Source organism: Poecile atricapillus, chromosome 2 (genome assembly GCF_030490865.1).
Source record: "Poecile atricapillus isolate bPoeAtr1 chromosome 2, bPoeAtr1.hap1, whole genome shotgun sequence".
NCBI lineage: Eukaryota > Metazoa > Chordata > Aves > Passeriformes > Paridae > Poecile > Poecile atricapillus.
The window spans coordinates 79,885,049-79,911,083 of record NC_081250.1 but is presented as its reverse complement, the minus strand read 5'-3'; the positions used below and the strand labels follow the sequence as shown (position 1 = coordinate 79,911,083).

The window sequence follows — 26,035 nt, the reverse complement described above, 5'->3', positions numbered from 1 at the left end:
AATTTACTGTTTCTCTTCATAAAGACTGCTCAAAAACAGCAAAGCCAAAGGTCACTGCCTGGCATCTCATGGCTTCTTAGACACATGGTGAATAATTCTGACCTTGCCTCCAGCAATGTTGTCTAATCTGAAGAAAGTAGACAGCAAGGGATAAAGAATGGATTCATGCTCCATATCTATCAGTTCTTAATAGCATCTCTGAAGTCTCAAACCCAAAAGTGAATCAGCACACTTGTCCTGAGGTAAAGCACAAATGAAATGGCCTATATTTTAAAGCAAGGATTTTGGCATTTGCATTTCTTAACAGCAAAATACAGGTTTCCATTTCTTTCTTGACAGATACCCTTAGCTTGAAAATGTGGCTAAATCTTCTGATCGTCCTGACAATCATGTGTGTCACTTTACATCTGACATATCAAGCACAATTTTTTGCCCCAATAAACTTTTTAGACCAAATAAATCAGTTCTTCAAAATATGACAGCACAGAGATATTTGTTTTTCAAATTAAGCACAGCAAAATTTTAAATTTTCTGAATATATCATTTAAGTTTCACATAGGAGATTTAAATAGACCAAATAAATACAATATTTATTACTACATCTCTGTGCCTTTCATGTATCCTGCCCTCTTCAAAGATTGAAAACACCTTTTACACTTTTCAGTATGGTAGGTCCCACAGTTTACTCTGTTGCCATTCCTCAATAACAATGTTCTATTTACGAGAAGTAACACATGAAGTTACCCCAAGTATTCCAAGAGAAAAAATGCAAGGAAACCTCTCAAAGCTAAGTATCAGCACAGAAAATTTAATATACTTGATTTGCTGAAAACCACCTTAATTATGACTGATATGTTGAAAAATGCCTTAATTTCTCTACATTAGCAGTAATTTTGAATGTTTAACTCTAGTTATATTTTTGGCTACAGTCAAAGAGCTTATAGAGCAAAATCACATACCAGACAGGTAACCCTTTCCTTATTCTAAAAAGAAGGTGGCTACCCATTTGAACTATCAGTTAGAAACTTAAATTCATTAACTCCCATAACAGAGAATCAGTGCAATGTATTTCATCTGTCTGAAGTACACGATTGCGGCATTTCCTAGCATTTTTCCAACAGAACATTAAATAATGGAAGTGTGTCAAAACCACAATCTTGTGGGGAAAAGAAAAAGTCCAAAAGCAGGTTTGGGTTTTTTTGTTTGTTTGTTTGTTTATTATTATTACCATTATCATTGTTGTTGTTATTATTATTATTATTTTATTTTTATGGCTTGTTTTTGAGCTTAGTATAGTCTTCCAGATTCAAGATCAGTCTGACTAGAGATACCTGTCAAGAAACAAGTTTCCTTAAGAGAACACTTGTTAAATTTTGGTACCTTGTATCACAATAGTTCAAGACATCTTTTTAGTCAACTGTACCTTAGGTTAGCTGTCTAGGCTGTTCTTGCTGAAAAATTAATGCAGAACTACTTTATTACAGGCTACTTTCTGCTGTGGTTCACAAGAATCAGAAATAACTTTGCTAATATATTACCACTTGAAATCCTTTTCATTTAGTGGATTTAGCAGCAATTCCCTCTGGCAGTCAATTAATTAATTTATAGGGGTGGGAGATTCATTTGTAAAACACATAACCACGTATAAACTAGTGACATCACAACACCAAACAACAGAGAAGTTCTTGTCACTATTCCATACTGTGATTCACATTCCAACACACAGATATGTCTTCTATCTATGTAACCTTCCTGTATACTCTCACCAACAGAGAGTCAAAAAGCAAGGCAGATATTTTTCTACAAAATAATGCAGTGACACAGGCTGAGACAGTGGTACATGCCCAAGAAATATTATTGACATGGAAGAGAATACAATCATCTAAACCATAGGCAATTTTCAATTCCAATGATGTGCCATAAATCTCAATACAAAACTCCACATTACAATGTTTATTTTTTGCACTCCTCTTTTCAGAACAGAAAATATAACTAGCCTCTAATACCCAAAAGACAGAACTGGCAATAAAACCAATGAAGAGTGATGTCATAATTTTTATATAGTCTCTACCACTTGAGAGCTATTAGTCCTGTGCTGAGAGATATCATAAGCTGAATGCATGCCTTAATTTAAATCAAGAACCAGTGAATGCCTTTGGCAGGAAAAGATCAGTACTTGATAAAGGAAGAGCCAATTTAGACACCTTCAGCAAGGAGAAAGCTGCCTAAAAGCAGCTGATTTTAATGTCTCTCTTCGTAATTCATGCAATTGATGCTGTTGAGCCAAAGGAGGTAGAAAAATAGACCAGTTGTTTGCATTAACTGAAATATTAACCATCTCCTAATGCATAAAAAGGCAGTGAAAGCAAAATCTGACACTCAGCCCACAAAAATTTAGATTAAATGCCCAAACCTGTCTTATTACCATCAAGCAGACCATCACACTGAAGACCTTTTTTCTGTGAAAATTTCTAATATGTTGGTTTTAATCATCCAAAACGGAGTGCCTCTCTCTATACCCAGTTATGCCCTGAAATAATCTCACATTAGGTTTTACATAAAACCCAAAAAAACTGGTATATAAATTTTAAAGCCCTAGGGCTCTTACTAATCCTTTAAAAATTCTACAATAACACATCTTCTCCACAATTCATTTGTCTATAACTCTTCCATGCCATACTGTAACTCCACATGCAGACTGACAACAATAAAAGGAGACATATTGGAAAACCATCATCCACAGTAAAGACTGAAAGCGGAGAATAAAATGAGCAATTAAATTGTATTAAATTTGTTGTAGGAAAGCTTACAGAAGTATACTCAGACATGAACAAACGGTTATCATTCTATGCAATATGCATTTGTGAACTAAATTATTCAGGTACCAGCTATGAAACATTTGTAAAAGAAACCAAAACCAGTAAATCATAGTATTCTTTTCCAGGCTACACTTGCCTACCTGTTCTTTGACTGAAGCTAGAATGGCAGAGGTTGTCTCAGTTTCAGAGCCATCGCCATTAGATGTGTTCAACACAGGACTAAGGGAACTTGTCTTATCAGAAGACGAGGGCTGGTCTGGAACAGGCATAGTTTCTGCAGTTCATGGAAAAATAAAACAATGGGTTTGTTATCATAAATCTGATAAATATCAGACTCATTTACATATAAGAATAATAACACTCATTTATGGTAAAAATTATAGAATATGCTTCTGTTCTGTACTGAACAATATATCACTTACTTAAAACATAAACAATTTCTGAATGAAGAAAAAATATTAATTTATCTCCCATATTTATTAATTAATATTAATTAAATATTAACATTTAATATTAAAATAATTTTAATAATAAAATATTAATTTATCTTACTTTGAAATAGTTACTGTCAGTACATTTGAGAGGATTCAAATAATTTACAGCTTTGATTTTTGTATAGTATTCCAGTGGGAGTATGCAGCATAAAACTATAGTATCATGAAAGTAATGAATCATGAAATGCTTTTCAAGCAGAAAATCAACAAATGATACATGAGAGAAATATAATCTAGTATTTACTTTCTAACACACGTGTTTTTTTAATAATTATTATATTTTAAACCTAGGCAACTTTCACACTCCTTCTTCTAATCTAGAAGGTGATTTTGACAACATTTTATCTGAGTATTTTTATGAAAAACAGCACACCTGTTCTTAAGCCAGTTTTGAGACCTCTTACCAAAAAAAAAACCCAAAAAACAAACAACAAAAAAACACAACCAAAAGAAAAAGAAGAATCTTAGCATTTGAAGGCATTTCTAGAATTTATTTTCAGAGGGCAAAACAGTGGTGTGACTGTGGAACAATTTATCTTTCTGAAGGCTAAGCTACAGTGTGGTATCTCTGTTTAAATGTCACTATAGGCACATCTCCAGAGGCAGACATGTGCCACATTCCAGAAGTAAAGGAGTGGACAGGCAACCTGCATGATTATGCACAGGCATGACAGGATAAAATCATGTTCATGTAGGACCTAGCCAGAATTATTCTGTGCAAGAGAAGTGGCCCAAAGGCTGCCAGCTGCATGGGCCTCCTAAAGAGCAGTGGGGATATTCAGAGCAGTCACCACTTGCATCAGAAGCAAAACTCCTGCCTTGGCTCTGTTCTGCTAAAATATATAATAATAGAGCTTTTTCTGGAAGAAGTGAGAAGACTTAAAACAATAGGAAAGGGTAGTTAGTAAAAGCAAGTATAAAATTCAACACCCAGACCAAGCATCTCTGCATCAGTCTGCCATTAGAAGTTAGAGCTCTAAAAGGGAAGATGACATTCTATAAAGCTTTGTCTCTGAAGCCACAGGGCTGCCCAAGAAGACACAGTTAGTCCAGCAGGGTAGCATTTTTCCAAAGCTTCCTGAAGCTCAAGACACTGGCATACATATGCAAGACAAAACTACAGCAGCACGAAGCTCAAAGAATTGCATCCTGAGACTGCACTGGGCTGGGAAGAAACACCAGAGCTGTGAATGAGGCGCCTGGCGAAATGTTTTCAGGCGCACTGGCTGAGCGTAGCTCCCCTGCTGCATCCTGCTTTCCCTGCAGTGGTGAGGAAGCTCTCTGGGAAAAGCCCCTTTGTCTGCTCAGCTCATCCCCACGCTCCCCCAGGGCTGCCTGACCCCTGCCCTCCGGCGGGGAGGCTCTGCTGAATCGGCTGTTTCATAAACACTCGCCCGAGGAGGTAAAACCCAGCAAAATAAACAAGACTGGGAGTCCAGAACTACAGAAAATGTTTGCCCTAGCACAAATGCTCCAAAATATTTAAAGTGTATTTGAGAGGGACTGCAAGGCTGCATGGCCAACGGGGAAGCCCCTCTGTGACCAAAAAGATGCTACTGGTACAACAACAGCCTATATGAGTTCAAAATATGAGACACAGGTAGCAAATGCCTGCTGCTATTGTTAACTTCTTTTAGGGCTATATTCAATCTCAGTAAAGTTTAATTTTTAGGCTTTTAAAACTTTGTTTTCAATAAGAAACACTTCAACAACTGCTTTAGTAATCGACATTTGCAAGCATCAGTTTAAATGGGAAAAAAAATCTGATTACAAAATTAACTACTGTCATAAATTGTACTTGCTTCAAATAGGCTCAATATCTAGACAGTAGCTAACATTCTGTAACCATTGCATGTTTCCATAATTTTTGTTTGGTTTTTTAAAAAATACAGATATCAAAAGAGGGGGGAAGAAAACAATAAAAAAGGCATGCTGCACGTCTTCTTCATCTAGAAGCAGAGAAATCAAAATAAACGTCCCTGACATTAAAAAGAGTGGGCTTTTTTTCCCCTATTAAAATATTTCTTCTGGTCAGAGAATGTAATTTCTAACATCTACCATGACTTCAGATTACTACCACAGTTCTTCAAGGGGAAAGATTGCAGCCAACAGCACTTAGTAGGCCAGTATCCCTGGATCTACAGCTCTGTGATATCCAGCTGAACTGTTAACATTATAGACTATAACAATTATTTTTTCATTACTTAAATTTGTATGAGAAATACCATACAGAAAGGAAACACAAAATGAATTTTCACAAGCAACAGAGACACTACTGTACTGAAGGTAGTTAGATTAAAATATATGTATATGATTCAGCAGTATGGAACAGTGCTTCAACAACAAACACCAACACAGCAAGCGCTCACATTTGCACATCTGTTCAGAGATGAACTTTTAATTTAATTCAGTCTTCAGCATAAGAAATTGGGCATTTTGAGGTTTCAGTGGGACTTAAAACTGCTAGTACTGTGGAATTACAAAATACATGGTTGAAATGAGCCTCTGCACCACTAGCCCACTACCAAATCTCTAGACAAGACAGATTTTTTTCCTGTCATTCCACATATTTAACATAAAGAACCAGTCCTCCACAGCCTCTCTCACTGCAGCCTCTCTTAGCCACTTCCCTTTGCTCTGGGCTCCACTGGCCTTATCACTAGAAAATTTGCTTTGCTGTTTAATATGCATTTAATCTCCCTGTTTCCTCCACTGTTCAGCGTGGGCACAAAAAACCCTAATAATTCCATCAGTTGTCTTCAGAAAAGCGTTTTCCCACATAATGATAATGACCACCTTCTTCTCTGGCTTCCCTTCACAATTATTTTCATTTTTCATCATAAAGTATATGATGATATACTTTAAAAAGATTTTTAAAAGATATGATGATATCAGTATAAAGCTGATAGCCTTTTAACCCACACTTCTGGGAACTTTGCACCAGAAACAAAGGGAAAATTAGAGGGAGTACAAGAAGAAAAATAAAAGTTAAGCATCTTAACAGAGTACACCATAGCTGAGAAACTACTAAAAGTAAATTGGCTACATTTAATTTCCACAACAGCAACACTATTTTCTATCTGTGCCACAAAAATATACATTAAGTTCTGTAAGTCAGAGTGTTATAAATGCAAAGGCAATTTCGTGATATGAATTGAAAAAGAGAAATTTATTAATAAACAACAACAAGCGAAACAGCGATAAAAACCCACAATGAAAAGATCAGCGCAGCGCTGGGTGGACAGGGTCTACACCAGAGGTATAGGTTTCCCAAATCCACGATCGAGGGTTCCCAAGCCTCAGTTTTTATAGGGATTTTCTGTCCTTAGGCGAAAATTCCAAGCAGGTTCCATTCACCAAGTGTCCTTGATTGTCCAGTGAATGGATTTCCTGACATGGAATAATGACATTAACCAGTGTCCGGACAGAATCTCCTCATATGTAAAGGAGATTCTGTATGTATTGCTACGTTAGGTTTTCATGGCAGGGCGGTGGAATCCGGGCTGGTGCCGATGGATATCTCGGCCGTGCTTTTCCCCTTTGTCTTTCCTGATTGCCTTTTCAACACCGGGATGTTCAGGTCTGGCGAAGCCTATCTTTTGGAGCTTGTCTTTCTTTCGTTGATCAGTTTTTTTCCTACAGGAATCTGCAGGGCGTTGCTCGGGTCCGGAGGCAGATAATTTCCCGAGCCAGCTCCATTGTCTTCCTGATGGTCCGTGTCCTGTCTGTTTGTTCGAGTTGATGGGCCTGCCTGCGTTCGTTATCTGGGTGTTGTTGGCAATCAGTGGTTTTTCGGAGAGAGCCCCGTTCCGCTCTGAGGAGAGGCCTTTTTACATTTCATATTTTCATGTCATTGCAAAACACATTTGTCTTATTTATATACTTCGAATTTTTAATACAAACAATAATTTATTACAAGAGCATATACACACTCCTGAGAGAACCAAATTAAAATCTTAGACGATCATAGACAGATAAACAGGGAAAACACTACCAGCCTTTTGGGAACATACTGGAAAGTGAGACATAAATAATTCATGGATTCCCGTACTCCAAAGTGCTGGCAAAATCCTGTCTAGAGTTTGACCCTTTAATTTTTTTTTTTCCTGTCCCTCTAAGAGCATCTAAAAACTTTTTCTCAATTTAACGAAAAAAATCCGGCAACCCTGTAAATCCAAACAAGACCATCCTCTCCCTACCTGGGTGCAGGTGTCCGGGTGTTGGCTCTGCGGAGCGGCCGGAGCGGCCCGGCCCGGCCCCAGGCGGTGCCGGCGGCTGCAGCGGCCTCAGGGCTGGGCCCGGCTGAGCCCCTCAGCCACGGGCGGGCGGGCGAGAGCCCCGGAGGAAAGCCTGGCCAAGGGAGGGCAAAACGCTGCCCGGCAGTCAGGGCTGAGCCAGGGGAACCGAGCCACAAACAGCCCTGCGAGCCCCGGGGGGACAGCGGGAGCGGGGCCGGAGCTGGCAGAGACCCGACAGGGATGGGCCTGCGGCCAGGGAGAGACCCCGGCCGGGCTGGGTTTTCCCTGCGGCGACTGGGAATGCACCACGTTGGAAGAGGGATAATATGAGGAGGAAGCCCAGCAGAAAGCTGCCCAGCAGAAATGGACCTGGAAGCCATCCAAACATGATCCACGTGTGCCCAGTTGTCTAAGAAAGCAAATGGGATCCTGGCCTGTATCACCAATAGTGTGGCCAGTAGGACCTGGGAAGTGATTGTCACCCTGTACTGGGCAGTGGTGAAGGCACCACGAATCCTGTGTTCTGTTCTGGGCCCCTCACAGCAAGAAGGACATTGAAGGGCTGGAGTGAGTCCAGAGTAGCTGAGGGAGCTGGGGTTATTTACCCTGGAGAAAAGGAGGCTCAGGTGACACCTCATAATTCTCTACAACCACCTGAAATGAGGTTAGGGTTGGTCTCTTCTCCCAAGTACCACTTGATAGAGCAAGAGGAAACAGCCTCAAGCTGTGCCAGGAGAGGTTTAGACTGAATATTAGAAAGAATTTCTCTACCAAAAGGGTTGTCAAGCATTGGAACAGGCTGCCCTGGGAACTGTAGTCATCATCCCTGGAAGTGTTTAAAACACATGTAGATGTGGTGCTTAAGGACATGGTTTAGTGGTGGACTCACAGTGCTAGGTTAACGGTCGGACTTGATGATCTCAGAGGACCATCAGTTTGTACCGCTGTGATCCAGATTTTTATGACTAGATGACACAAACATCTGGCAACAGTAATAGCATTACACTCAGAACTGGAAAATAAAAGATGGCAAGACCACATTCCTTCTGTGACCCTTGGGATGGCAGTGGATGCTGGATGGCAGACATCCTTCATAACAGGAGGATTTCATGCCTCATCTGAGGTAACACAACCATCATAGCTAGTTCCAAGGTCGGACTGCAGAAGTATGTTCAGGCTGAACTCAGGTACAGAGGTGCATTCTACACCATAAATAAATCCTTAGATAAAACAAAATATTAATAGGATTTAAAAATGCATATGAAAATGGCAATGCCCGATGTTGAGGTTTCACTTTAAAGTTTAATTTTGCCCACTCATTTTGCATAGGTTATGGGCAGAGATTTACTAAACAGGAAACTAAAGAAATGTAGCCATGAAGATGTCATTGATGAAAGCAATTTGGTGGCATAGTTCTCTATTTAGATGTTGCCACTCCTTCTGTTCTTTCTCAGATGGGGTACTTACATGTGCCTTTCAGTGATCTTATTCTTCTCCTCTACATCAGAAATAACCAAGCTTCATTCACAGAAAATAAATCTAGAACTGAAGATGCAGAATCAATCTCAAAGAAGGAGGGAATGTTGCTTAAAGAGGCAGAATTTCAGTTTTAAATATTAGATTGAAGTTCTTCCAAAATTCACTTTATTAATGCTGTTTATACAGTCTAACATTTTATCACCCTTGCATGGGTAGAAAGTGCGTATAGGTTAAAAAAACCCAAACCAAATCAACCAGCTCCTGTCTGAGAATGTCTGAGAATCTACAGCAAAAGCCAAGTCAGTCGCTACACTGGCAACTGCAATTTTCAAATCGTGGGAATCAGAAAATCCAAATATCTTTCTTTTATAAAAAGATATTGCAGTAAGAAACATGTACTCAGCAGTGAGTTCTTCCTGTACAATGAACCATTAATCAGTGAGAGCATTCATTATAAAAGCATAAGTCATGCTGTCTTACTGAACAGTAATCAAATCTGGCATGTTACTGAGCTCATCTGAAAAGCAACAAATGATACTGAAGTAGCCTTGGATAAGAATCAGTCACTTAAAATAATCCAACATGCAATTATGCATCAAGAAAAACTTTTTACTTCCTTTCCTCTACCTTAGCTGTGTAAAGATTACTGCATGACTAGCATTTAGTAACAGGCATTTCTATTGTTCCTATTAGAATTTCTCTTGCCTTTTTTATATTGTTTAAAAAATATGGGGACTTACCATAAAATGAAAATAATTTTTTTCTTTTTTTTTTCTTTTTACCTAAAACTATTCTTACACTTAAATTTACTATTTATGATATCTAAACTAATACCATGATGTCAGAAGGGCTAATGTTGGTCCAGTTTCTACTTGTTTGTAATTAAAATATAAATACATAAATTATTCCAATGTTCTACACAACATTTGCACAATTTCCACTTGGAATCTCTATTTCTCCCTCCATATACAAACAACATTTGCTATTTAAAAGACTACAGTTGTCAACAGTTCCAACATACCACCTTCTAACAGCTGTGAGAAGCAAAAAAAACCCAAAACAAACAAACAAACAAAAAGACCTCAAAAAAACCCCCATAACACAAAAGACATAGATTTGGCATTGTATCTATGAACATGAAACCCACAAGCTTTTATAATGTTCACTGTTCACTGAGTCATTCTGATAAGCTAAGAATCCAGTGGATATAAATGATGAGTCAGAATGACACAGAATTAAATTGGCCTTGTCATTCTTGCAAATTACATACATATATTGTATATTCACACGGTATATTAGGTGCAGATACGGACAGGAAAAAATACCCAAAATAGTAGTTTTCACTATTACGTAAAGTCAATTCAAATATTATCACATATGATGGGTAGACTAACAAATATGTTTACGTTAGACTTTTGGAATAAGATTCCAATGGGAAGAATTAGAAATTGGCTCTGCTTAAGAATTTAGAAATGCAAGGAATCACTTTCAGTAGAAAAATGACCCATTATCTCTTCAGTAATCTCAATCTACGGAGGTGAGTGAAGGCTGAGATAACATTGGCTCTAGACAGCAAGACACATACCTACTAATGCGGCACTGAAATTTTCTGCAATGAATTTGAATCCTTCAGTTGTGTGACAGTGAAACAGGGTAGAGAGTCTATAAATATGGGCCCTCCCTCCTCCTGCACAAAAACCCTTTGAAATCGCAGATTTCTGTTACTGTCCTATCTTAGCTGACAAGTCTGGTACAATTTGTGTCTGGGTAAGTGTTCTTAAAAATAGGTTGATAATCTCTTGAGTCAATAGTAAGATAAGAAAAAACTGCCAGAACCTGCCAAATAGCTTGAAGGCGAAAATGTCTTCTGATTGCCTAAGTAGTTATCACAACATCCTAAAGTATGTATCTCCTATGTTGAAATTAGTAAGGCATGAAAACATATTAATTAAAGGAGACATGATATCTTAATGACCTTTGGAAAGGCTTAGGCTCAGTTAGGCATCAGGGATATGTGGGATCAGTCAACACTCTTCTTATTCTAGTTAAGCCATCACAAGGGCTTTCCAAAGAGCAAAGGCTCTGTTTTCTTTCTGGGATTGTTCTTTGCCCATAGACTCATCAATCTTCCAGCTCACTAAGACAGATGAACTTGGCTTTTGTCTTCTTTTGTGACTTCAGCTTGTTGCAGTCAGTTACTTCAACTGTACTGTATAAGTATTTAGGGCCTCTAAGGGTGTGAAAAAGAATTCTCTGACTTAAAATTTAGGCAAAGTTGGCATTCATATTTGTTAAATCATAAAATTTCTCTTTTTTCCTGCCTACTCTTTGCAGAAGTGTGGTAGAAGATATATAAGATCCCCACTGTCATGGTAAAGGATAAAGACAACTCTATTCTAAAACCTGACAGAAGAGAAGCTATACTATGAAACTTCCTCCAATATTTTCCTTGACTTAGCCTATTCTAAAGTTTGATAGATAAATATGAAATACCTAAAAATTCCTTCTCTTCCACAGATGCCTGACTCAAAAGGGCCTTTCCTGAAACATTCCAAAGACCATGGCTCAAGAGAAAAAAGTTTCTTCCTCAGGAACTCTCTACTTCTGTTCTGAGTCTTGATTAAAATACCTCCATTTTCCTGCTCTTCAAAGAGGAAGCAAAATTAAGGATCTTACATGCACAATAGCCTGAGGCCTCCACAGGTTGTATCAAATATTTTCCTGCCACTGAACTACATTAACCAGTGTAGGAACACTGGGAATCATATGAATCCTGAAGTCTTGACTAGCACTTAGATCATCTGCAATGATTCCAAACTTTTTAGTTCAATATGATCCTGTTAAGTATTTTTTTGCTCAAGTATTATGTAATAAAGCAAGGCAATTTTACTTTTTGCTATAATGATTACGTTTCAAGTACTTTGAATTACTTACACAGCCTGCCTCCTTAAAATGAACCAAAATTCTAAACCATTTCCAATTATTTTAGCAGAATAACTCAAAAAGTATTTAAGAGTAAAAAGGTACAGCATTTGGTCCAAAGGACCTTGAAAAAAAGGCAAAGCCAGGCTAATCTTTTGTTGTTTTGTTTTTTTTCTCTCAAACCAGAGCCAGAACCACTGCTAACCAGTGCGTGAAGATTTAAAGATCAGACCCAAACCACAAAGCCAGAACTGTGTCAGTATGCTGCCCCCAGCCCCCGTCTTGGTCAATGTATTATAGGAACTGAACACGTGATTAATCAGAACAGATAAACCACATGCTGCTTCTTTCTTAGGCATTCCATTCGTCCATTAGGATGGTGAAACCACCATTCTAATCTGTAAGGATTTACTCTAACCAGCTAGCCTGTGCCATCTGAGAACTGAGCAACCTCCTAAAATTCTTAGGAAAACGTTTCAGTTGGATTTAGTAATACAATCACATAGAGAAACCAGCATAAAAATTCATCCTTCTCTCAGTATTTTAGACAACTCAGCAGAAGGATTTACAAAAATTGATTTTAGTTTTGCTGAAAAATCTATTCATAACTCTATTCATAAATCAAGCAAATTTGTTTCATTCATGGAATCCAATGAGAGGATATTGTTTGCTGCTGTTACTGAGGGAACAGGAGTTCTTACTTCAGTGACAATGCCAATATCCTCAAGCACAGAGAGCAAAATGCACATCTACAAACAAAAACCAGAAACAGTCCCTACAATGAATTTTTAAAATATTGTATTATGTAGACACTGTAGGAGTAGGTGATAATAATATAATATAATATGGAGGGTCCTTTTTTTTGGTTGTTTTTCTTTTTCATTAAATTGGTCATTTATTGCCTCAGGGTGAACTGAAAAATTAAGTGACGTTTTGTTCACTTTCACACGGAATGGAGTTAATTTTCTTTATAGAAGCTCATTTGATAATACTGTGATTAAAATACAGCATTTCAGCTACTGCTGAATAGTGTTTGCACAGAATTAAGCCTTCTGTGCTTCTCACTCTGCCCCTCAGCAAGGCAGGGAGGGGACGCAGCCAGGACAGCTGACCCCAACAGACCAAAGGCATACTCCATACCACACAATGTCATGCTTAGCATAGAAACCAGAGGCAGTTTCTCCAAAGTAGCTGTTGCTTGGGGACTGACAGGGCATCAGTCTGATGGTGGTGAGTGCTTTTGCATCATTTATTACTTTCTTTTCCCTTTTACTTATTAAGTTGTCTTTATCTTGACTCACTAGAGAATTTTTCCTCATTTGTGCCTGCCCAGTTCTCTTCCCCATCCTGTTACAGTGGGTTACCAAACAAGTGGGTGAAGGCTTATCTGGTGGCAGGAGTCAAGCCCCAACCACACCATGACTGAGTAATTCTTCCCAACACCACCAACAGTAATAAGAGGAAAAATAAGTTCGTAATGAAAGAGATGGGGTCAATGGCAGAAACACCTGAGGACACATGTTTATTACAAAGAACAAAAATAGCAAGGCAAAAGCACAGCCCTATGAATCTGAGGCAAATAATTCACTAAGGCTCTTGCCAAAGTAAAATCTTTATTATTCCTACTTTAAATTTAAATTGCAGGCTGATTCATGCTGACTACTCTTCATGTCTCTTATGGCTCTGAACCTGAAGGAGGCTAGACAGTTCTGATATTGGTCTAATCTCAGGACTAATCGACTTCTTCACTAATTCCTGCAGTTAAGGAGCTTACTTACATATATCATACTGAATTGCACAGATCCTCTTTGCCTCACATCTATCCCTTATACTAGAGTCAGACAGCAGAATGCATTCTTCCAAGCCTCACTACAACCCTCTGCAGTGTACTTCCAGACTGACCTTCAGAGACACAAAGTATGGCAGGTAGGGCTTCACTAGGGAGCCAAGACAACAATAACTGGGGGTTTCTTTCCATAGCTGTACCCCTTAAAATAGGGGTTGGCAGATGAGCAAAACATCTCCTCACTTGTTCACTGCATGGTGAAGTAGGGATCTGCTGAGGTAAGGACATCTGCTTTTATAAACATCTGGACGCACCTCCCCCAGCCAAAGATGAGCATGACAATCAAACATTTCCTGAGTGTTTTCCTGAAGAGTGCTGTACTCCTAATGGGAACTGTAGGTTTTCATCTCCTCACTCCTTTTGTTAAACAGCCTGAGCTGCACAAAAAGTAGCAAATCCTAAATCATAACTCCTGTGTGAAGCTGGGATGTCATATTACTCTCGCTCCTCATATATGCATAATTTTCAGTTTATCCACATGAATTTTTGTCATCCATTATTTTGATCTTTTGGCTTCATAACTTCTTTACAGTATTTTGGGAGTCTAAGGCATCCCCAAAAACACCGCAGAATGGGAAACTTCCTGAACAGACTTTATGACCAAGAAAGTTGGGACAAAAAAAATTACAGAATTTAGGGGTTTTTTCTTCACTCTCTGTAGCAATTAGCATGATTTATGTCCAGACAGGATAGCTGTTAGCATAAGGCAGTAAATGGTAAACAGCTCTTTACTCTGGAGGCAAAAGCAGATGAAATATAGTCAGCCACCTGCCCTGAAAAAGAGAATTGGTTTTGTGTGCTGAGCAGGTAGCCAAACTATGCAAACTGCCTAATGATCATCAAAAATGCAAAGACTCTGTATCTGGAACAGAATGTGAGCAGCGAGAGCAGCAAATGCAAATCAGAAAAGATCAAGATCTGAAAGGACTCAATACCAATGTGATATTCCCTCCTAGTCCTATTTAATATTGCAGTAAACCAGAGTAAAAAAGTGAGAGGTGAGAACTTCATGACTCTACAGGTAGATTAGGGAACACTTCACCAACATGCAGAGTACCCAAAGCACCAGAGAGTGCTCTGGGGGACCCCATGACTCCACACCAGGTCAGCACGCAGTCCAGCCTGAAACACTGTGCTGACCCACCAGCATTCTTTCCTTCACTTCACTGTCTCCCCTGCAGAAAAGAGGTGTGAAGCAGCCATTGCACTAACCTGCCCAGATTTTCCCCTGGACCAAATAATCTCTCTGATGGGATACCAAAATCATGTGACACTTATAATTGCATAAAAGACTATAGAGTTACAAAGAGGCAAAGTAGCTCACCAAATATACAGTAGAAATCTAAAGGGCATCAGAGTTGAATTCAGCTCTCCCAAGAGTCAAACTTCTTTGATTTATATGACAGTATGTACAATTTAATGGAGAAAACAAAACAGAAATTCTATCAGTACAGTCCCAGCCATTTTTATGAACTATTTTATGTGCTCCCAAGCATGAAATCTGGATTTTCATAGAAATAAATACTGACAGAAATTTCTGCTGAAACATCAACTAATAAAGTCCATTAGAAACACAGTCAGGAAAAAAAAAATTCAATAGAGTAGAAAACTGTTTCTAGATCTCTGCCTGCCAGAAAGCAGAGGCAGAAGTCCTTGCATTAATGGATCATTTTCTAATAAGTATACTTTACATACCCAAACCAAGTTTAAAGTTTGGATTTAACTGAAATACACTTAAATCAACAATGACAATTTTTATAAGAATGTGATGACAACTGCACTTTCTTCACAGTTTGTCTGAAAGTTTGGAAATTACTAACCCACTCATAGTTAAACCCAGGGTCCCTTCACAGTATGTGTCTTCTGTTTGACTTTCTTTCTAGACAAAAATTATACTATCCAGGAGATAGCTTATTGACAGAAAAGAATAAAATTTGTATGTTTAAGTTGTGTAAAATTGTAATTAGTCTAGCAGTTTCAGCCTTCATTCTGTCACACTAAAAGGATATCAATTTACAGTGTTATTATTATACACATATGTTGAGCACATTCTTAAAATATATTGGTTAAGAATACATCAATACATTGCAAGACTTATAATAGACTGGCTATGTTAAGTCTTCCCTTTTTCTATATATCAAGTCAGATAATCTGTTAAATAGTAGTAAAAATTGATGGGAGAAAGGGATGAACAAATCTAAACCTTTGTATAATTCTTCCAGAGGCAATTGTTTTACTGTTGTTTTACAGGGCAGAGCAACTAACATCATCCCCCTGGACTTACTCAAAGTGCTTGACACTGTCCTGCATGACATTCTTGTCCCAAAATTGGAGACACATGGATTTGATGGATGAACCAGTAGGTGGATATTGAACTGTCTGGATGACAAAGGGCTGTGGTCTTTCTCATTGTACAAGTAGAGACCGGTGACCAATGGTGTTGCTCAGAGGTTGGTACTAGGGCTGATACTGTTCAGCGCCTTTGTTGGTGACATAGACAGTAGGACTGAGTGTACCCTCAGCAAGTACAACAACAGACTGGGTGTTGTGTTAGACACAGGGAGAGAAGGGATGCCATCCAGAGGAACCTTGACAGGTTGGGAAGACAGACCAGTGCAAACATCATGAGTATCAACAAGGCCAAGTGCAAGTTTCTACACCAGGGTCATGGTAATCCCAGGCACACCAACAGGCTGAGCAGAGAAGTGGTTGAGAGCAGCCCTGTGGGGAAGGCTGATGGCTGGTGAAAAACTCAACATGATCCAGTAGTGTGCACTCACAGCCCAGAAAGCAAATGGAATCCTGGGTTGCATCAAAAGGAGCTTGGCCAGCACGTCAAGGGAGACGATTCTGTCCCTCTACTCTGCTGTTGTGAGACCCTGCCTGTAGTAGGACAAGGGGTAATAGGTTCAGATGGAAAGAGGGGAATTTCGGCTAGACATTAGGAAGAAATTCTTTACTATAAGGGTGGTGAGACATTGGAACAGGCTGCCCAAGAAGCTTGTGGATACCTCAACCCTGGCAGTGTTCAAAGCTAGGTTTGGATAAGGCCTTGAGCATTTTGGTCCAGTGGGAGTGGCATTGGGAATAGATGATCTTTAAGGTCCATTCCAACCCTTAACAGTCTATCATTCTAAGTGCAGAAATTGTTCATTCAAATATTTTTGTTGCTAAGAGATAAAAGATGAGAAGCAGATAAGGATTTGCCGCTGCTTAAAAATAAATTTTCTCCAAACACAGTCTGACTAAACTTTAGAAGGAAGGAGGCTCAGACTGATGGTTTGAACTGTATTTGTAAAGAATGTACATCATGTCTTGCTTATCCATGGCCATTTTGCCTACAAGACCACAAGTGAAAAGAAATCTCACATGACATCAACAGACTAATCAAGTGATTCATGAAACAGTAAAGTTTCACCATAACTCACCCAAAGCAATGGTCCTACAGCACTATCAGAACCTGAATCAAATTCCTTGTTTCACTGCCAGGGATGTGCTGCTTGAAGAGCCACAAACTCTCCCAGAACAGAGATACTCTATCCTTTTTCAGTCAGGATAAACAGCTAAGATAACATAGCAACATAAATTGGCGTTTAATTATGATTACATTCTTTTTGCACCTACAAGTATGGGCAGGTGAACTAGCAATAATTTTCTTTAAAAGTCAAAAACTGGGGCCTTCTTGTACAATATTATCATATCACTGTCTTTTATTAGGGCCTGTTTACTTTCACAGGACTTGTCAAGAATGCATAACAGTACAAACAAACAGTAAAACAGTACAAAATTTTGTTCCTAAATAATGGGCCCATTATTGAAGGCTATGCTAAAATATCAGAAACAATAATAAAGTTGAAGTGGCAGGGAGGAAGTTGTTGCTGCAGTTGCAGCATAGGAAGGAAGTCAGCTCTCACCTCAGTTACTTGGGTTTAAACCAGCTAGTTGCACAGAACTGAAAATCACCTCTGACTTATATGTACTTGAATTTTATTGTACACTGTGTAACTCTCTTTTCCTGAATCAAAGTTATTAGTGGTAGCAGAAAAGAAATCAATATATTCAATTCAGTACACATCATCCAGTGTCTACTTCTTCCATTTGTGTAGCCCTACAAAGATATATTACTCCTTTTTTTTTTCCTTAAACACTCTCCTGGATTGAGAATATATCCCAATCGTCATGCAGATCAACTTCTTTTAATCATTCTTTCTTTTCAGAATATTATTTTCAAACACACACTGTTGTCCAAGTCTTCAACATTATTAAAGCCAAATTACTACAATGTGTAAATCCTTAAAATTGCCTTGCTGGATTAAACTGGAGCTGTGTAATAATCATTGTCTCTCATCTTCATTGTGAGATTGATTTTAGACAGCACTGAATTCCACTGGTCTAGCTGGAATGGCAGCTACATCCACTCAAAGCAGACACATTTCAGTGCACATGGAAAGACATTCACACAATTGTTTTAAGTTACACACATTTTCCAGCGCCAATTTTGATTGCTCGTATTACCTAATTTTAACTTCCTACATACATACTTTGAACGTATATACAGCAAACTTTAATCTACTTATATCCACAGAATCTCAGTTGTATTTGTGATTCTAATTACATGTTCATCCTATCAAATTACACATAAAATTAAATTTCTTTACCATAAAAACGTTTGCACAAGTTAACCAAATGTCGTGTTCAGGAACATACTGCCAGAGATGCATTCCATGACACTGGGGAGGAGGCCAAGGATGTGGGCAGGATGTCAGGAAAAAAGGTGCCACTCGTCCCTATGCCTCTTCTTCCTTTCCCCTCCCTTGATTAAGATGAGGAGAGCTGCTTCCTGAAATGAAGCTGGTGAAGAGGGGGAAGGTGAGCAATGCATACCTGAGACATCACAGTTTCTAGGAAAGTAGTCAGCAACAGCAGGAAGTCAAATTTTCTGGAAGCAATTTTTAAAAGCAGTTCTGGTGGAATTCCATTATGTAAAGCTGGTGAGGAAGTTTCACAATTCTCTTTCTGGTTGCAAGAAGTGCTAGGAGTGTTTAGCACTTCTCATTTTAAGATCCTATTTTGAGCCACTTACACTTTTCACAAGCTCACTGTTTGGGCTGAAATACTCTATCCAAGTAGCTGTCTTGTAATTAAGCACACACACTCCCTCTGTCTTTAACTGTTTGGGTATTTCCAAGACTTGTATTTCTGGACAGTATCTTTTTTCATTTGCATTATAAAAAAGTCTCTTAAGAAAGTGGAATCTCTGGAAGCATTTCTGTTCTACAGGGCACAGGAGCAAAATAATTATTTGTGCTATAGGAATATCTAAAGCCTTCAACTGCAAATGAAGATTCACTGGCCTAAGGACTGTACAAATTACAAAAAGACTAGAAAAAATATCATAAAAAGCGTAATATGCAGATCTCTACTGAATTCAGTACTGTCAATCAAGCACAGAATTTAACATATGCAGATATTTTCTGACTTCAAAATAAATTATTCACAAGGATTATTCATAAGTTATTTGATACTGTTATTTGATAAGATACTTGGGGTTTGTTAGTCCAAACATGCACAGAAAAAAAAAATCCACTGGAAGTTTACTTGTCTGTAATAAAGCCAGCTATGAGAAACCAAGAGATTAAAAGTGACTCAAAGCTAAGGTAATTAGAAGTTCATGATCTCTCTAAAATAATTACAGAAGCATTATTCTAAAATAGTTTAAGAAGAAAAGAATTAATTTATGATCAGCAAACATATTCAAGATTTACTGAATGAAAATACTAAAAAACACAGTGACAGGTAGAAGGTTAGAAACAGCTTTTCACTGGCTGTACTCATGATTACCTATTTCTTTTAATAGGGGTGTTGGAACTTGCCAGAGATGTTTGAATGTACAACCCCAAAAGAACAGTCATTCTAATTAATCCACTAGACTTAATGCTTATTACAGTGTTGCCCATAAGACAAATCTTAACAACAAAGATGGCTCTTTCCTGACCTACACCTAAAAGCCTCAGATACATTCTATATTTTGAGCTGATCTGGTATTGCTTTCATCGTTCAGCTGCAGGCAGTCTTTGAATTCTAAGTATTATTGCTATCACCTTTAGCCCAGGAGTTCAAATTGGGCTTTTAGAAGTGCTTATCAATTACATGAGTTTTCTATGAAGCAAACACAGTTCTGCTGCTAAAAGAATGAACTTGTTTTCAATTACTTTCCAGAAGGAAAGAAAGAAGTAATACTTCAGATTTCATCTGGTTTAATCTGAAGTAGATACAAACTCATGTCTGACTTGTCCTGAAGAGGACTCATATATTGCCAAGAGAGAAGAAAAGAGGTATGTATTCAACATCAATCAGCTTTTAAGTCCATCTAGCAACCAAGTGAAAGAAGAATAAGAATAGGAAATTCCAGGATAGGTTTGGAATCTTATTTCACACACATCACTTCTAGAGTTTCCACAGTGTCCCAATGATACTATGGTGGGTTGACCTTGGCTGGATGCCAGGTGATCACCAAACTGCTCTACTACTCCCTTTCCCAGATGGACAGAGGAGAGAAAATAAGATGGGGAAAAAAATAAATTTATTCTCTACTTCCCTTTAGCAAGCAACGTTCAGCCACTTCCCAGGAAGCAGGGCTTCAGCACACATAAAGGTTGCTCCAGAATACAAATATTGCAAATAATAAATGCCACATCTTCCTTCTCCTTTCCTTAGCTTTCATATCTAAACAGATGTCATATGGTATGGAATATCCCTTTGGATATTTTGGGTCATCTAGCCTGGTTGCATCTCCTCTCAGGAACTTGCTCACCCCCAGCCCCTTGATGTGGGGAATATGGAGAGACAGTGCTGATGCTGTGCCAGTACTGCTCAGTAGAACCCAAAACTCTGGTGTGTTAAGGTAGTGGTTTCAGTTCACAAACTGGGCAGAAACACCAATTTCATCTAGTAGTTTAGATTCTCCAATTTTTCATTTCCTGGCCAATGCACCAAATAATGTGGTGGGTTTAGCACTGGCTAAAATCACCAGGGCACTTACTCATTCCTTGCTGTGAAATATGGATTAGGAGAAGGGAAAAACAGGCTCAAAACTTAAAAGGTATAAAGAAAGTTTATTAACAGGACTACCAAGAATAAGAAGCATCAGAATAAAACCTCCAGAACACCCTTCCTTCCCCTGCCAAATTTCTTTCTTTTCCCAACTAACAATGTAGAGACAAAATCTGGGATATTAAAGCAGTTACAAACTATACAATAGTCCTCCATCAATCCTCGTAGGGAGAGGAGTTTTCTCTTCTCATGACATGGAGTCTTCTCCACAAGAAATAGTTTTCTCGTGGCTTTTCATTTCTACAAATAGCAGCCACCCGGGATAAGTCCTGCAATCATGAAAATCCTCCTATTCTCACAGCACTACTACGGGTGTGTTTATGGGCCATGAACTCATGGGGTACTATTTTAAGGATGAGCTGTTCAAAGGCGAAGGTTCTCTTCATCTGTTTCTGTGATCATCTCTGGGAACAGAGGTTTTCTTCTCTCTCTGTTCAAGCACCTGATGGGATCACAGCTACTCCAACATCTGCTTGGCTTCATTAATGGATGCCTCTGCTCACATCTACGGTTTTAATATTTCGTCCCCCCATACTCTCTCATGAATTAAAGGAGATATTTCAGTATATCATTGTCCATCTTGGTGGTACTACCAAAAGAATATTTCATCCCCATTTGGCATCCTCTCATTCTCCTTCCATCTGAGGCTTGACTCCTTCTTTTACTGACCCTGGTGTTTTACTGACCTTGGTGTTTTCATGTTGTCTTTCTACGTGTTGTCACTCCTTTTCTCTCCCTGGAGAGAAGAACAAGGTCTGCAGGTCTCATCTGTGTCGTGAAAGGGTAAAATCTCACCCAGTGGCCACAGCAGTCATGGTGATGGATTTCAGGCCATACTGGGCCCCTCCCTCCACCCGGCAGCCGCTGGACGGGATAGCCTGGAGCTGCTCCCAGGGCCTGGCGGGCCCTTGTTTGGTGGGGGCTGGAGAGGGGGGAGGCTTAGTGTCAGTGAGACGTCAGCAACCATGGCCCAGCCTAGCACCTGCAGCCTCCATTCCCCACTCAGTAGCTGCTGGGGTCTGGTCCAGCCTCCGCCAGGCCACACAAGCCATGGTGGAGCAGGGCTGCCCTCACCAGAGTACCACTACCTTGCAGGGCTGGAAAAAAAGAGAGAGATTTCCTGGGCTTGCTGTTTTTAAAATCTGGTATTCACAGAGGCAGATCTAATTTCTAAATGGTTCAAAATGTTGTCAGTTCTCAGAACTAGCCAGCTATTGGCCTTTTCTAGGCATAGAGGAAGTTCCCAGCAACTTCTCTCAGAAACATCACTTCAGTGGGTGGTTTCTGACTTCTTCCCCAAATGTCAATCAATGCAAAACCAGCACAGTTGACAACACCTTTCCAGCTACCAATGTCTCCTGTAAGATACCCAGAGATGGGGAAGATGAAAAAAAAGTGCAGAGACTCACACACATGCACATTCACATGTACAAAACCCAAAACCAAAGAAACTCCAACCTAAACCAAATCCAAAACCCCCAAACAAATAAGCACCAAACCAAGCATCACCACTCTATCATGTCTTGCAAACAACCCACTCTGTGGTACAGATGGTGCTGACTTCATGTTTCCAATGAATCATCACACCAGGTATGTATCTGCTCCAGATATGGGCTCCAGCTGAGTTATATCACAAAATTTTATGCTAAAATAGATATTTGCATCGGCTACCAAGTTTAAGGATAGATTAATGCAATTGTTTTGTTTTTTGTTAGTTGTAATCAATTCTGCTCCTCACAGGTATTTCTATGATATTTGAGGGAAAAAAAGTGACACCTGATGAGTCTGAATATAGAGATTTATAAAATAAGCATATTAAACTAGTTCTCCAGGAAGAACTAAATGCCTGAAGTCCCCTCCTAATTAATAGCGTAAAATATGTGCTTTGTAGAGTGATTAACTCTTTCACAAGTCAAGCGTCTAAGGCAGACAGCATGACTTGTGTTTGGGGATAGGAAGAATCATCTCTATTACCTGTAGAGGGTGCCTAGGCAACTATTTTAAACTCAGTGACTACCTTTTCAGGTAGCTAAAATTAGGTAGATGAATTGCATCTGAGATGCATAATAAATATACCAACAAACAAGCTCATCAGGGAAACGCTATATAATCAAAAGGTTATTCAAAACTTCTTCTGGAAAAATGAGTATAATTATCCAGAACTTAAAATTGTCCCTGACATGAAAACATCCTAGCCCAAGCTTGCCTGTATCTTTCTTTTTTTTCACACATAGGATTAGACATCATCTGAGATTTTTTTATACAATATTTTCAGCAGATATATATGCGCATGCAGATTCAGTACAAAAATAATTATGCTAAGTATGCAGCATTTATGATAGAGTTAATTGTTGGGGTTTTTTTCCTTTGGAAAAGGAGGCGATATAATACTCCTCCACTGCAGGGGAGGAGGATTTATTTCAAACTAGAATCCCTTACAAAAATTATATTATTTTTGCACATTTTTTTAGTTATGTCTGTATATTGAAATGTAAGAACTCAATCATGTAAGTGCTGAATGACAAAATGAACAAATCTGTTTCCCACAGTATAACTATTTTTTAAAAACATTACTTTGGTTTTAGCTAAGAAGCTGGATATTAATAAGCATGCAGGTAAGAAAGTGAATATATTAAAGAAGCAAGTATAAAATGAGCAATGATCACACAAAATTAATTATTCATGTCAGAAGGGACCTCAGTAGGCTTTCTGATTCAACATCCTGATTCAAGCAGATCAGGAAAATCTGCTTTAGCCATGTGATCAACATTCAAGACCAGGTTGCTTAGGCTTTATCCAGTCTTGAAGCATCCAGGAATGAAGATCCTATAGCTCTTCCAGGCAATCTCTTTACACTTATGGTGAACTATTCTTCCCTTTAAGTCAAGCCAAAATATATCCTCTCAACCTCCATGTTGGACTCTGAAATACAGACTGTGTGCCCTTGTTTTTAATATTTATTTCTGGGATTCAAGAGAACACTGAATTTCATATAATATGAAATTCATGAACATGTTTTCATGGTGATACATGAAAACAAATGTTAAAGTTAGATAGAAAAAGCTAAAAGTGTAAGTGTGTAGATTAGAAAGTTTCTTAAATCACTGAGTGAAAAAGTAGTTTAGAGAACAGGAGACAAGATGGAGGATTTAGGGTGTTGTCCCTTGTCCCTTCTTCTTTCTTCTTCATGTTCTTCTCCTGGAGGTTTTTGGGTAATAGTTAGAGATTGGATAGAAAATGCCGCAGTGCATCATAGAAGTGATGGGTCATTGGGTCATTAAGAAAAATAATATACGTGTCTATTGTTAATTGGATAAAAATAAGTATAAAGATAAAAGAACTGCGTAGTTTGGGGCCATTTTGTGTATCAGACATGAAGTGTGCCACAAGGCCTTGTTTGTACCATCAGAAGAAAGAAATGTGCCAAATTGCAAAGATTAACCTTGTAACCAGCCTGGAGAGACCTGTTAAGTTTTGTAAGGATCCTTCAATAAACACAAGAAACAAGATTCTAACGAGCTCGAGAGTTTCCTTCCAATCATAAAGACTGAAATAAGTGGAACTCCCCACGAGGGAGGATCCCAGAAGAATTCAGCCCAGAGAAGGCTGGGAAACTAGAGAAAAGCTGTATCTACAGAGAATTCAGCCCAGAGAAGGCTAGGAAACTAGAGAAAAGCTGTATCTACAGAAAATTCAGCCCAAAGAAGGCTGGGAGACTAGAGAAAAGTTGTATCCACAGAGAATAGAGCCCAAAAGAGGCAGAGAGAGGTAACACATCTCAGCAAAAGAGCCTGCCTCAGTCTTCTCTGTAACATCCTCAAAGATACAAGAAGGTGGCTGCTAGGTTCCCCCTAAGCCATCTCTTTTCCAGGCTTAACAAGTTGCATTTCTGAGCCTCTTCTCACAGAGAAAGTACTCCTACCACTGGTCATCGTGGAGGCCTCTGCTGAACTTGCCCCAATTTATTAATGTATTCCCTGTACTGGAGTGTCCCCCACACCTGTGCATGGCAGTCTAGGCACACTCTAATGAGTGCTGAGTGGAAGCAAATAAACTTCTCCCTCAGTCTCCTGGCTGTGCTGCTGTTAATGAAGCCCAGGACGCAGTTGTCTGCCAAGGCATCCTGCCAGCTCACGCTCAGGCTGCTGGCTACAGTGGCCTACAGGTTGTTTCCAGCAGAGCTGCTTGCCAGTGACCAGCCACAATGTACCAATGACTGGAGTTTGTCCATCCGAGGTTCAAGACTAAGTAATCTGCCTCATTTCTCAAGGTCTCTGCCAGTCCTCTCATCAAGCCTGTGTAGGCTCGTCTGAATGGCAGCCAGGCCTCCGAGTGGTTTGAGTGCACCTCATTATTTGTTGTGATCCACAAACTTGTCAACAATGCCCTGCATCTCTGCATCCATGTCACTGATGAAGAGCTAAAATATGTCAAGATACAACTCTGGTCTGATGTTCCACACAGTTTTTCATCCATCTAGTAAGACCACTCATCTGGGATATAGTGTCCCAAGCTGAATGAAACAATGCTGTGTCACCTGTGCCAAACTCTCTTAAGTCCTTCACTGAAAGCTTTTGGGCAAACTGTAGAGATATTACACAGGATAGAAAGTTCCTTAACAAGTGACTAATTACATGAGGACAAACAAAAGCTCTTCCAACAGACACCACAGACAAATTCCAAGAAATAGCTGGGTTGCAAGCTAGGGTGTTAAACATAATCATACTGCCCACTCCTTTTTTTTTTTTTTTTTTTTTGATTACAGGTTGCAATGAAAGTTGCTAATTATATGAAATTGAAATATTACAGAAAATGGTCAATTAGGGAGAACAGCAGAGGCCTTTGCAAGACTAAATGACTGGGCCATAAAACAGCAAACTGCATCTCGAATAGTGTGAGCAGGTCTGACTCCCCTTTGTAAAAAGGATACAGCAGAATTGCAACACCAGAGAAGGGCAACAGAGATAATCAGAGGCAAGGAATGGCCCTCACACCGAGATTAAGGATGCATGCTAGAACTCTTTGGTTGAAGACAGAGTTCAGAGGGTGAATGAGAAAACTCTGAAAGCCTGGGTAGAACAAGAAAGGTCGATTAGGAACAAAGGGGGACAGCAGATTAAGTAG

The 26,035-nt window shown here is 39.1% G+C and overlaps 1 protein-coding gene across 2 annotated transcripts in view; it reads right to left on the bottom strand.

Annotated features, from left to right (window-relative positions):
• Nucleotides 1-26,035, bottom strand: part of CTNND2 (catenin delta 2) — a 691,061-nt gene that overhangs the window by 561,545 nt on the left and 103,481 nt on the right. For both annotated transcript variants that reach the window (XM_058831646.1, XM_058831649.1), the window contains exon 2: nt 2,960-3,093. In XM_058831646.1, the coding sequence (XP_058687629.1) occupies nt 2,960-3,093 (134 nt within the window). The remainder of the gene's footprint in view (nt 1-2,959; nt 3,094-26,035) is intronic.